Source organism: Mustela nivalis, assembly GCF_964662115.1.
Source record: "Mustela nivalis genome assembly, chromosome: 2".
Lineage (NCBI taxonomy): Eukaryota > Metazoa > Chordata > Mammalia > Carnivora > Mustelidae > Mustela > Mustela nivalis.
The window spans coordinates 101,420,793-101,433,445 of record NC_139021.1 but is presented as its reverse complement, the minus strand read 5'-3'; the positions used below and the strand labels follow the sequence as shown (position 1 = coordinate 101,433,445).

The window sequence follows — 12,653 nt, the reverse complement described above, 5'->3', positions numbered from 1 at the left end:
CTGTCTGTGGGAACTTGCCCATGGCCTCGAAGGGATGTATGTTGCTGTGAGCTCTTGTGCAGCAATCCCAGCACATGGCTTCTACCCCGTGTGAGTTCCTGGGCAGGAAGAAGAGCAGAGCTCTCTGAAACAAGGGTCCCCCACCTTCTTTCCATCCGTGAGGGGCGTCTCCAGTGGTCTTACTGTGTACAGAGGTGAGCACTGCCCTGGAGTTGTTCCCCCCATGTGTATCATGTCTCCGTTCCTCGGAAGGGTGAGTTCTCTCGTGTCTCCCGAGCTTAGAGCCCCGACTAAAGGCTCTCCCACACTGGGTAGATGGGTGTGCTGCGATCCAGGATGAACGAGCTCTGATGTCCCTGGCACCAGGGACCCATGGCTGAAGGCTCTTCCACATTGTCAGGAAATACAAGGCTTGTCTTCCCAGGACACAGCACACCTGGAGTGAGTGAGGCACGTGAGACCTCTCCCGTGCTGTGCTCCAGCATTGCCCGGGTTCCTGTGCAGTGTGAACCCTCTGCTAGTGGCCAGAACACGAGGGGCTGTGGCAGGATCGCTCCCTCACGTTCCTCCCTTCTTGACTCAAGGAACGCGTTCCAGCCCCTCCCTTCAGGAATGGTCGCTGCGTCTACCCCTGTAGGCCACTTGTAGTCGCGTGCCTTGTTCCTTTCCGGAATTCATTTAGATCTTTCTACATGGTAGCATCAAACCCACGTCAACTGCTGATTAAATTTTTGATGTTTCTTTTTCAAAGACTATATACCCGTGAGTCGTGCTGAAGCCAGTGACTTTTCCAGACACTCGGGCGGCGGCTTGGCTCGAGGCCCATTTCAGCCGAGAAATGAAACTCTTCAGGTTTCTGGTGGGACAGCCCATATGCTCAGGGTCTTGGAAGACAGGAGATTGTGGGGAATGCTTAGCGTAGCCCGTGTCCAGCTCTAGTGTGGAAGGCCAGGGTCCATGACCCTGAAGCTTCCCGTTGACTTGCAGAGAAGCCGACCTTTGAGATGCCCCCGTGTGGGTCTCCCTTCATCCTTTATTAGGGAACGAATTGCCGTGAGCTCCTGGGTCTTGTACACAAAGAGTGAGTCCCAGAACACTAGGTGAAAAAGTACTGAAGTGCTGTGTGGGGACTAACAGAACAGAAGGAGAAATGGAAAGAGGGGGAGGGAGGAAGGAATACAAAGAACGAAAAGATCATGCAGAGAAGGAAGGAAGGACGGAACGAAGGGAGGGTGGGAGAGAGGGTGGCTTGAAAAAGGGAGAAGAGAAACTGGTAGAGAGGCATTAGGGGAAAGAAGAATTTTGAAAGTTGTGAGACAAACATCTGAGAGTTAAGATTTGAGCTTGATGAGAAAGGAAAGGAATGGAGTCCTTTACTCAGGAGCAGAAACCGGTTGTAGGGTGTTGGTGATGAGAACCTATGGACCAGATAAACCTGCGAGACAAAGAGAGTGAGGGAGGGATGCTGGGGAGTTTCAGAAGGGCAACGTCAACCACGTCGAGGACTGAGAGAGGGGCCATGTGAGGGTTTGAGTGCAAGAACCACAGAAGGGTCCGGTCCTCGGAGGACACAGAATGTGCAGTGGGTGAGGTGGATGGAATCGGAAGAGTTGACAGAAATGGGCCCAACGTGTTGCAGGGTTGTTTCCACAGGAGCCCTACAAGAGACAGGACTGATGTAGGAAAGAGGTTAGCATTCAAGGCCGATGGTCAAGAAAGAAGTCTTGAGACGGCTTTGCTGGCAGGAGGTGATTTTTATTAAAGCACAGGGATACGACCCTTGGGTAGAAAGGGCTGCTTGCTGGGGTCGTGACGGGAGGCTGACTTTCTGGGGTGGCATTGGGGGAGGTCAGGCAAAAGGGAAGTTTTGCGAGAACGTGGCAGGAGGACAGAGGACACCGAGGATACAGTTGGCTTTGCTCTTGTGAAGGGAAGGTGGTTTTTCCTGCTAGGAAGGCATGAATTGAAAGATGCTGGGGAGCTTCCTGGAGGAATGTTACCTTCCTCCTCTCACAGGTCCTTCTCAAGGGACTGCAGGTTTGAAAAGAAACTCTGTCCCTACGGACATTTCCTTCGGCCTCAGCCTCCCTCAGTGTCGTGGAGGGGAGGGAGATGTCAGGGCTTCAGGAAACGGAGATCCGGGCCTCTGGCAGGTCACTAGGCTCTCATTAAGCGGGCCTCTTGATTCCTGCCGAATCACGAGGACTTTTACAAACCGAGGGAGACTCCGGTCTTGCCATCTGGGGAGAATCTGTTTTTTCCTTTCCTCAGCTTGAGGGCAGTCAGAGCGCCTGAGGGATGTCCCCCGTATCCCAGGTTGGGGGGGCGGTGTGGCGTGCCAGCTCCTGCTCGGTGCTCAGCTAGCCTTCTCCTTCCTCCCTCCTCGTGTGCCCCTGACCAGGGCGGAGCATTGCGTGGTTAAGGTTGTTGAAGGAGGACGGTCTCATCTTCTGTAGCTTCTTCCTGCTGAATAGGGGCGTAGAGCTGTCCCTCCGCGTGGGTCGTTCCTGGTCAGGTGGGGTAGGCCCAGCTGGGGGAGGCCTCTGCTGTCAGAGTTGTAAAAGGAAGAGGCCGCTGAGTGCAGGGGAGAGCCTCTCCTCCCTAAACCTCTTGCTGCTGCCAAACAACACAGGCTGAGCGGGGCCCGTTTTGTGGGGCCGCTGCCAGTGTTGAGCCCAGCATTGGTCACGGTCCTGTGCGTCGAAGCGACAGGGGCGGTTCCGGTGCGGCACCCTCGGGGAATCCAGCAGGGGTAGGGCTGCTGCCCCTCGAGTCGATCCCAGGGTGGTCAAGGGGCCCTGGCAGTGCCGCTTCGTCCTGCATGTGTCATGCTCTGCAGGGTTGCCGGGGACTGCAGGGGACAGCCCCTGCAGCAGACAGGGGAGACGACGGGAAGGCTGCTGTCCCGCCCAGTCCCAGTTGGGCCCAGTCCCAGGTGGGCCCAGTCTCCCCACACAACGGATTGTTGTGGGCCCAGGTGGTTGCCTCGTGCTCCAAGTGTCCGTCATCGGCAGGGCCTGGGCAGCCAGCTCTGGGTGTGGCGGCCGACTCAGAGGGTCCTCTCATCTCGTCCTCGGGGCTCCAGTGCCGTCCTCTGGTGGGCTGCCCAGAAGTCGTCTCTTTGGCCTACGGAGGTCAGGCGTAAGAGAGCCGTTCCTGCAGGCGTGTTTCCCTGTGTGTTCACGCCGAATCCTCCTCCGGGCCCAAATCGGAGCTGCAAGTGGGGCCCCAGGGCCCTCCTGGCTCCCTTTGTCGGAGCACCCCAGGAGCCTTTGTTGCCTCGGGGTGGTGGGCACACTGTCCTGTGGCGCAGCTGTGGAGACAACGGGTGGAGTGGTGTGAGATAGTGAGTGGCGTGTGGTTTAGGCCATGTCTTACCAGAGGCCTGTGGGGTTTGGGGGAATATGTCTTCTGAGGTGTTGAGGTGGAGGTTTCCCTGCAGGACCCATGCATGACCTGAAGAAAGGGGAATTTCCCGTGGGCCCCCTGGGGCTGAATGAAGGCTTCACAGCCAGGGTCCCTCAGGCCCTTCCCTGAGCGTCCTCCTCCATGACGGCGGGGTCCTCCTCCTGCTGGGCTGTCCCTTCCCCAGCCTCTCTGAGAGCCCTGGACGTGCCCCTTCTCTGTGGGGGGAGCCTTTGCCCACATGAGTGTTGCAGGTGGCGTGGCAGAGACCACGTGCTCCCGACCCCCATGGGAAGTGAGTTGGCACAGTCTATGAGCTGTGGGCAGGTGTTGGGTGAGGTGGGAGCAAGCAGGGTGGCCTTTCCCTGGTGAATCTCCCCTGCTGACTGAGGGATCGAGGAGAGTCTCTAGAGTATGAAACTCACAAAGCAAAATGGTGCCATGAGGGGACCCACTACCTCCCACGAGGCATCTTGGAGGCTCGGGGGACTGGAGGTGTTGGTCAGATCGTATGGGAGTGGCCGGCAGACATGACTCAGCTGGAGACCGGGCCCGACTACGTGCCCACAGGGATGCAGCGCTGGGAGGGGTGAGCTGTCCTGCTCCTGTGAGCCCGGGGGCCTGTCTTGTTTGCTCATTTCTCACGTGCCTGAAGTGGGAGATGAGGCCACCTCACCACTGTCTCTTCTCGAGTAGTGTCGTCTGGGAGTAAGCCATCTGCTGACTTTTGCAGGGTGGGAGGGCAAGGCTTGTGTCGTGCAGAGGGAGGGGCTCAATGGGGGGCGTGGAGCCCTTTTCCAGAAGGTCACTGTGCCTAGGCTGCCTGGGGTCCAGTCCCTCCAGGTAGCCAGGGCCCTCCCTCCAAGATCAGCAGCTCCTGGACGACAGCGCCTAACCACCACAGGGAGTTGCCTGGATCAGGTGGAGGTTCCCCGTGGGATGTTCTCAGGTCTTCCTAGTGCCTGCAGGGACGGGGACCTTCCTCTCCTCTCCTCTTTGTGGTCAGAGGCTAGGGCAGCACCCCGGGTTTTGTGCGGTTTGCCGAGGTGCCCACAACAGGGACTGGGCAACGAGGGAGAACGTGTGTCCATGTTCACCGGCCCCTTTTCCTGCCCGACTCACCCCGTTCCCGAGTCCTCCTCTTCTTCTGCTTCCCTTGTCGTTTGCGCCAAGTCCACCGAAGGGAAGCTTCTTGAGAGCTAAGAGCAAGAGCAGAAGTGGGCATGAGCACAGACTCCCCGGCATCAGAGAACCAAGTGTGGGGATACTCACACCCAGCCTCCCTTCCCGAGGGCCCTCCAGCCGGGTGAGCCGTGCCCTGCCGACTCCCAGCCCTCCTCTCTGCTCTGCTCTCCGGGGCTGCTTCCCAGAATCAGCAGTGAGGGGTCAGGGTGATGGTAGGAAAGGGGTGAGGAGGGCTGCCTGGGGATTTCATGCAGCAGTTCCGATGCAAAGCCTGAGTGCCTGCCGGAGACGAGGGCCTCCAGGGTGGGCATCGTCAAAGCAGGGAAAGGGGAAGCGCTGGGAGGAGGCGCTTATGGACAGAGGAGAGAGAAAGCCCAAGAGATGGAGGTGGAAGTGCATTACAGGCGCAGGGTGGCTCCTTCCGACGGAATCGTCGTCCATGGAATCCTTCTCCGGGTCAGAGAGCAGCGAGGATGCTGGGGTTGGCCATGAGAGAGGACAAAGGGGAGTTAGTGCAGCTGGCGACCCACTGCTCTGGGGATGCTGGGCTCTGCCCTCAGTGGGGTGTGTCCCTAGCTCTGAGTCCTCCTTGGCCTTGGTCGCTTGATTTCCGCAGGGTACAGGGGGGTCTCCGGTTGCCCACCTGCTCTTCCCACCTCCGATTCTCTCCAAGACCCGGAAGCCCGGCTGTGTGATCCTTTCCCCCCTGGAGGCTGTCACTGTCCCTAAGACTGCCTGCGGGACTTTGTCTTCCTCTGTCCTTGTACTTGTCCTTCCCTGCTCTCCTTCATCCTCCTCCTCCTCCTCCACCTCCTCCCCTAGAGATGCTCCATGTCCTTCCCCCTGCCAAGCTCCACCAGTCCTATTGTTGTCCAGGAGGGGGCAACCATGAAAGAGAGGAGATATCCTGGGTCCCGCGATCTGTCTGTGCTGGGAGCAGCTGTCATGGGCCTGGGATTGCTGGGGAAATGCAGGGAGAGATGGCCCACCTCCTCCCCACAGCCCATGTCTGCCCAGGGACTGGGATGACCTTCCCAGGGACGTGTTTCAGGGAACGCACCGCCCTCTGTTTCCCTAAGTGTTAGAGAGGTTGAATGGAGACGGGAGCATGGGAAATTGTGCAGGCGCCCTCAGCTGTTCAGGGCAGCCCTGGAAAGCATCCATCGGTGTGGTTACTGAAACACAGGATTCCTGCCAGTGCTCCTGCTGAGGCTTGCCGGGAATGGACGGGGTCGGGGTGTGTGTAGGGCCCTGGGCAGGCCTGAGGAACGTTTGCCGTGTGGGCATGCCTAGGGAGTGGGGAGCATGGCCAGGGCTGTGAGCGGCGAGGTGGGTTTGTGAGAGGAACCGTGACTCCCTGGCCCTGCTCCCAAGAGGCTCTGTGCTATGCCTCGATGCCAGCTGGTGAGAGGTAGAGTGGACCCGGGGCAGCGAGTGTGTGAAGCAGGTCCAGCAGCCCCTTCACACAGGCCCAGGGGACCGTGGCCCGCGACAGGGGTTCTCCAGGGGAGCTGCATGGGGGCGTCCCGCCCTTGGGAACACGTCCACAGGTCAGACTCGGCTGGGGTGTGAAGGCTGGCAGAAGGTACGATTTACAGGAACCTGTGTAGTGAACCCAGGGGAAGTACGCTTTCCCTTCTGCAGCTCTGGGCATCTCCTTGAAGTATAGCAGCTTGGAGAGAACCGGGACGGTTTGGTAGTGGAGGTTAGGAGGGAGAGAATTTAGACCTGTCTTCTACCTCCTGGCTCAGACCAGAGCGTAGTGTCGCGGTTCTCTTGCCCAGTAGAGTGCGGTTGGGGCCGCCAAGTCCTGAGCATGACCAGGTCTGGGCCCGTGCCAAGAAAGATTCAGAATCTCTTGTGCACCATTCCCAAAAGGCCATGAGCAAAGAGGCCAAGCTTTGACATGTGGCAGCGGCCAAGGGAGGCACGAGCAGCTTTGATGGGAAAGATCCTTCAAGGAGCCGCGCAAGGAGTCGAGTGGTGATGACAAACCCAGCCTACCCTAAAGGCCCGTGGACACCTCGTCTGTTCTTTTCATCCCGAAACCGTGACATGAGCAAATCATGCCTGTGCCAGAGCATCCCTTTCCTTGGTGGTTTTTGACCCACCTTCTTCATTCTCCGGAGCGGCAGGGGCAACCCCATGTTCCCGGGAGCCATGTCCCCGTGTTCCCCTCTTCGGTGCCATTCCCTACCTGAAGAGACTTCGTCCTCACTGAAGGAGTAGTCCTCGATGCTCTCTACCAGTAGATCTGTAAGAACTGAAAGAGGAGCAATGCCATTAGGAGAGAAACCGCCTCACCCCTTCCTCCCAAGTGCGTTGAGATGTCTCTGGGCCGTGCAGCATCTGCCTGACTCTTCTGCTGTGCTTTCAGAGGTTCACGGGGCTGGCGGAGCCGGAGCCCTTGGAGGAGACGGGGATTGGAGTCTCATGCCTTCTAATGAGACCAGGATGCTGCAGCAGCCACCTCAGTGTCAGTTCTGCATGCCCATGACCGCTGTCCCCTCCCAGCGCAACCATCGGAAACTCCAGTTGTTATGGGACTCTTGACGTGTGGCTAGTGGGAGTGAGCAACTGGATGTTTTCGTTCCCTTGATGATTTCTGTGTACTGCACTGAGATAAGAAATGACTGTGTACGATGGATACTAGACAGACTCGTTCCTGGATCACTCAGCACTAGACACCAACCAGGAGCGAGAGACCAGGCCTGCTCTCCTGCATATTTTTCAGGCATCTGTGGCTGGCGTGACAGGGACGTTGATCAAGGGAAGACGTTCCCGGGCTCACACACACCCACCAGGTGCTGCCGGAGGTCTTTGGGCCCGAAGAGATGAAGGTGAAGCCCCAGTTCCTAGAATAAGTGGGGAACGGATTCCATGCAGCACGGATCTAAAGCATACAATGTGCTGCTCTTGGGACAGAGAAGCTGCTAGAATAGATAAGGGAACCATAAAGGAACACAAGGAGCCACGACGTTTCTGAATATGAAGAAGTCAGTGGTGGGTCTCTAGAAGCTGACCTTCCAATACCTTGGATGACTCCCCTGAGCCAACAGGAGGGTGCTGGCATACAAAGAGTCAGGGGCACCTGGGAGCCAAAGATAAATGGCCCCGGAAATGCGCTCATGTTGGCATCACGATGCTTCCCAAGAGGACCGCCCAGAAAAAGCATCCTCTTCTGAAACAGCGAACAGAGTGAATAGGCAGCCCACAGATTGGAGACCCCCTTGGCAATCCTTATTTCAGAAAAGGTGTGTTCACTGACGTAAAGGAAGAACAACAAAGAAAACCAACCAAACAAAAGAAGACTGTGATTTCACCAAATGAAAGAATCGAGAAAAAGACTGGAATAGTCTGTGCTGCAAAGGGAACAAATAACTCGGTCAGTCAGACAGACGTCGTACGAAAAGATGCTCAGCCTAAGGCATCGTGAGGGCAATGCGAATACAAAGGACGCCGAGCTGTGGCATTGTAGTTAGGGTGGCGAGGACCCAAACCAGGAATTCAAACCCAGGACCCATGTTGGAAGGAGGCAGACAATTGGAGACTTTGTATGCAATTTGTGGAATGCAGACTGGCGCAACTACCCTGGAAAAGCCCGTTGAGTGTCCTCGGAGAGCAGCGAAAGGTACTCCCGTGGATCCCGCGCGTGCGAGAGAGAAAAAGAGATGTTGGAAAATCAGATTCTGTTTCCAATACATGTTTCTCATGAGAGAAAGTCTTGTTGGTTGCCAAAGAACCCTGAAACCCTCCATTCCCAGGCACTGAACCCCCTTGAGTTGTCTGTTGGCCCAAACCTTCCGAATCTAACAAGGCCCTCTTGCATGGACAGATGGCCAGCAAAATGGGTGGTGATTGTCCTGTCACCCCTGTTGAGGTTTGAGGTTCTTTTTGGCCACCTTGCGATGCACAGAGCACCCTTCGTTCCTGCATGGAGGGGGCCCAGGTGCCGCCAGTGATCCTCAGTCCCTGAAGACCACCTCATTCCCCCTTGGATAGGACACCTTTTGGGCCCACCTCCAAGTGCCCCAGCAAGGACCAGTGGTGGGTGTGGGGTTTCCCTGGGAGAAGGCCAGTTGCATTCTTAGACACAGTATCTGCAGGGAAATGGTAATTCTCCATGGAGAAACACGGAGTGAATTGGCCCCATCTGTTCCCTGGCCATTGCCCCTTTGTGCGCGTCATCCCCGAACGGGCTTTTGCATGCGGCTGCCCCGGATGCCGCCTGCAGAAGGGAGGAAGTGTGTCCCAGCACTCAGTGCTTGCGATGAGGTTGGGAAGACGCATCGTGGGGCCTCTGATGCAGAGACGAACGTGTGTGTGTGTGAGTGCAGTGTCAAGAGGGAGGTGCTGTGACCATTCTTGCCCGAGACCTACCTTGGCGGGAGAGCCCCATGGACGCTGACTCAGTAACAGGGACACACTTGTGTCTTTGGGGCACAGTCTAGCCCTTCCTAGTTAGCGACGGGATTTGTTTTCTGGGGGAATTGATGTGATTTTGCACGGAAAGAACACCTCTTTCAATTGTAGGTGTTGAAGAGTTTTTCCATGTCACGTTCCTGACGCGACAGTGATGGGAACCGTCCCTGAGAACGTGGACACCATTAATCGCCATTTTGAGGGGACCAGACCTGTTCGAGAGCGCAGCATTCACCCACCTGACACACACACACCAACCCTGAGAATCACAGCACATGGATTCCCATGGAAACAGACCACGTGCCCAGCACCCGATCCTACAGCACCTAAGAGCAGCACGGTAGCTTCCGGGGCCAGGGTCACGAGGCCTGGGTTCTCGGTCCGGAACATGACCCTTAGTCTCGTTGCAACAGGATCTGGATTGTGGGTGGCTCTCAAGATGGAGCCTGCAAGGAAGCCCCACCTTGCCCCTTGTCCAGGTTGCTCAAAAGCAATGAGTGACTCTAGAGGACAGCATACTTACCACTAAGCTCCTTTTCCAGCCGGGCCACCTGCGATTATAGAAAAGAAAACATGATGAACATCAAGTCCTGCCTTGTCCTGTGTGCACAGCTCTTTTGGTCTCTTGGTGATGGGCAGGGTCATGGGCAGTGATATGGAATCCACCTAGAGGTCGCATGCCCTGGGTCCATTAGGTGGCACGGCGGTGTCAGTATCACCCGTGAAAAAGCTCACGACCCTGTGGACAGTAACCGAACCTGCTGTTTCCTGCAGGGTCTTTGGAATGGGGCGTCCCTGGCTAAGAGTCGCTCTCTCAAGAATCTCTCCACCAAGGACATTGTACATGCCGAGATGTTCGGATCTGATTGCGAGTATCAGGGAAATAAGGGATGCTGTACCTCACCTGAAGGAAGGCTGACTTACCACCTTGGTGAACAATGGGCCCTCTCCTTCTGTGCTGTCCACGTCAGGGTCATCGTACAGGCTAGCCAGGGGATCTGGGTGGATACACACAGAGAATGTCGGGACCCCTATGGGACTCTTTGGGAATCGCTCGGGGAGCTTTGCTTGGCGTGCACGTGTGGACATGTGTGTGGAGGTGGGGAGCTCATCAGTATGGACTGAGCTGCAGTGGGCCCTTCCTGGATGGAGGACGAAAGGTCCTGGAGAGGAGCAGGGATGTGAATAGAAACTCTGCCTCCTGTTGGAGCTACAGGGCCTGGAGTAGCTGTGAAATAGTCCATCTCCAAGGCACACCTACTGCCTGTCTCCAAACCTGCACCACCTAAGAGCAGCGCAGTAGTTTCCGGGGACAGGGCCATGAAGCCACGGGTCTTTCCCCAGGAAATCCCTTTCTGTTACCCTGACCCTTCTTCTCAGTCCCGCCAGACCTGGAATCAGGGTGGTTCTCATCGTGGCTGCGACGAAGCCCCGACCTTGGCCCTTTTCCAGGTTGTTGCAAACAAGTGAGTGACTCTAGAGTACAGAATACTTACCGCCATCCCCTTCCAGCAGGGACACCTGTGATTTCAGAATAGAAAACAGTATGAACATCAAATCAGGCTTTGTCCTGTTTGCATGGCTCTTTTGTTCCCTGGGGCACCAGAGGAAGCCAGATGGGGAAGTGTGCTAGAGGCCCGTGAGCCCCAAAGTATAAAGAGAGCAAAATGAGTTCTCCACAGATGTGCCCAGTCTTCCTAGAGGTCCCACGTGCCGGGTCCCACTGGACAAAATAGGTGCCAAGGAGGAATAGCTGCTACCCGTACTAAAGCTCCCTCTCCTCCAGATGGTAGGTGATCATGCTGTGGTTGTCCCAACCCCCTGCAATGCCTTCGGGGTTAGGTAGCATTTGGTAACAGATTCTCTCTCAAACTTCTCCCTACCCTTTCAATTGTGCATGCTGAGATTGTTTTTTATGGGACCTTGATTTAAAAAGCCAGAAGAGTTTTGTGTCTCCCCCAAAGAAAGGCCAGCGTACCACTCTGGTGTAAAACGGGGCGTCTTCCTCTGTCGTTCCTGTTGAACGTTCACCCGCCTGTCCATCCAGCCAAGCTAGGGAGAGATCCACAGAACGGTCAGTCCAATGGTGGGGCTCGGTAGGAAGAGCTCAGGGAGTTTCGCTTGGGGTGGGCGTGCCCGGGAGTGTATGGCGACGTTGGGTTGCGTGGGTATGGACTGAGTAAGCTGCTGCTGCATCGAGAGAGGTCAGGGCAAGGAGCAGGAACGGAGGGAGAAATACTGACTCTGAACTCGAGCTACAGGGAATGGAATCAGGGTGACCTCTTCAAGCCGAAAGTGGGTAAACACTAAGACACACGGTCCGTTGTACTGACGGGCAAGCTCTTCCAACCAGCGACTGTGTCGTGGTCATTGTCAAGACCGATTCGTGGCCGCTCCCACCTATCTCTCACCTCTACTAGGAGATTGTATTTCTGCAGAAGAATGCTGTGTGGCAGGGTTGCATTCAATGCAAGCACAAGTACCCTAGAGGTTTCTATTTGTCTCTGAGTCATGCAGGGTCAGGAAAACGAAAGACCCAGGATTTCTACGTACTGACATCTGACCATTCCAACAGAGTCCCCATCCACAAAGTGCTGATTCTTCCCAGTCTTCCTTTCCTGTGACATGTGGGTGTGTCCTTGGAGTCTGCGGGACCCAGTTTCCCGGGACCCACCTCCCCCAGTCAGGACCAGGCAAGTTCACGAGAGAGCGGAGGCCAGGCGAGAGAAGGGCACTCTCCAACCTGGCCATGTAGCAGATTGTCAGGAAGTCGGATCGGGCCCCGAGCTAATGATGAAGCTTTCCTGGCTATTGCCATTTGCCAGTGAGCCTTCCCTCTGTGCGTTCAAGATGGGAGCGTTTTTGTAAGGCTGGTGGTGATGTCTGGGTCGACTAAAGTAGCTTCTGATTCCTTTGTGTTTTGACCCTGTCTGAGAAACGTCCTAGCTAGGACAGATGTGGGCCCCTTCCTTTCTCCCCATCCCTGTCTGAAGAAAGGGAATCCTGAGCAACCCTCCAGGTGGAGCTGGGGTCAGGGAGGAATGTGGTGTCCTAGGGGGGTGTGTGCAGCGGGGATGAAGGAGGTTTGGCTTTGAAACTTTGACCCGTGCCGTCAAGTCCATTCAGTGGGAGATGTCTTCTGGTGAAACTCGACAGAGTCCACACACCCACATGCCCAGTCCCGTCGCATCGACCCAGGCGAAAACAAGCCCCAACCCTCAGACGCACCAAGCACACCGCCCGCATGACCTACTGGTTTCCAGGGACTGTAGCACAGGGTCCTGGTTTTCTGCAGGACACTCCGTTTGTTCAGTCCGCCCCAGCTTCCGTTCCCGGGAGGAACTCAGAAGGGGGGAAGCTCTCCAGACCAAAGGAGGAGAGAAAGCCCTACCTTGATCTTCAGCTACATCTGTCTCCCTAAAGGGAGTGATGGGGGAATAGGCATATGGGCCATATCCGGTGATTGCCTCCTGCAGCTGGAGAAAGGGAAACCCAGTGAGGATCCCCGCACCCTGTGCACACCGTGTGCACACATCTCTGTGCCCTTGGTGTGTGTCGTAAGCAAGCTAGATGGGATGCGGTCATTGAGTCTATGATCCAGAGGAGGAGGAAATGACCTCCCGAAAAGGCTCCGGCTTGTT

The 12,653-nt window shown here is 56.3% G+C and overlaps 1 protein-coding gene across 1 annotated transcript; it reads right to left on the bottom strand.

Moving 5' to 3' along the window:
- Window positions 1-2,362: 2,362 nt before the first annotated feature.
- LOC309859732 (uncharacterized protein) lies at window positions 2,363-10,245 on the bottom strand. The gene is made up of 6 exons (XM_082720821.1): window positions 9,937-10,245; window positions 9,536-9,563; window positions 6,788-6,853; window positions 4,993-5,066; window positions 4,528-4,604; window positions 2,363-3,313 (listed from the first exon to the last, which is right to left on the bottom strand). The coding sequence occupies exons 1-6, from the start codon at window positions 10,099-10,101 to the stop codon at window positions 3,181-3,183; spliced, it is 543 nt and encodes a 180-aa protein (XP_082576947.1). The 5' UTR covers window positions 10,102-10,245; the 3' UTR covers window positions 2,363-3,180.
- Between the last annotated feature and the right edge of the window lie 2,408 nt (window positions 10,246-12,653).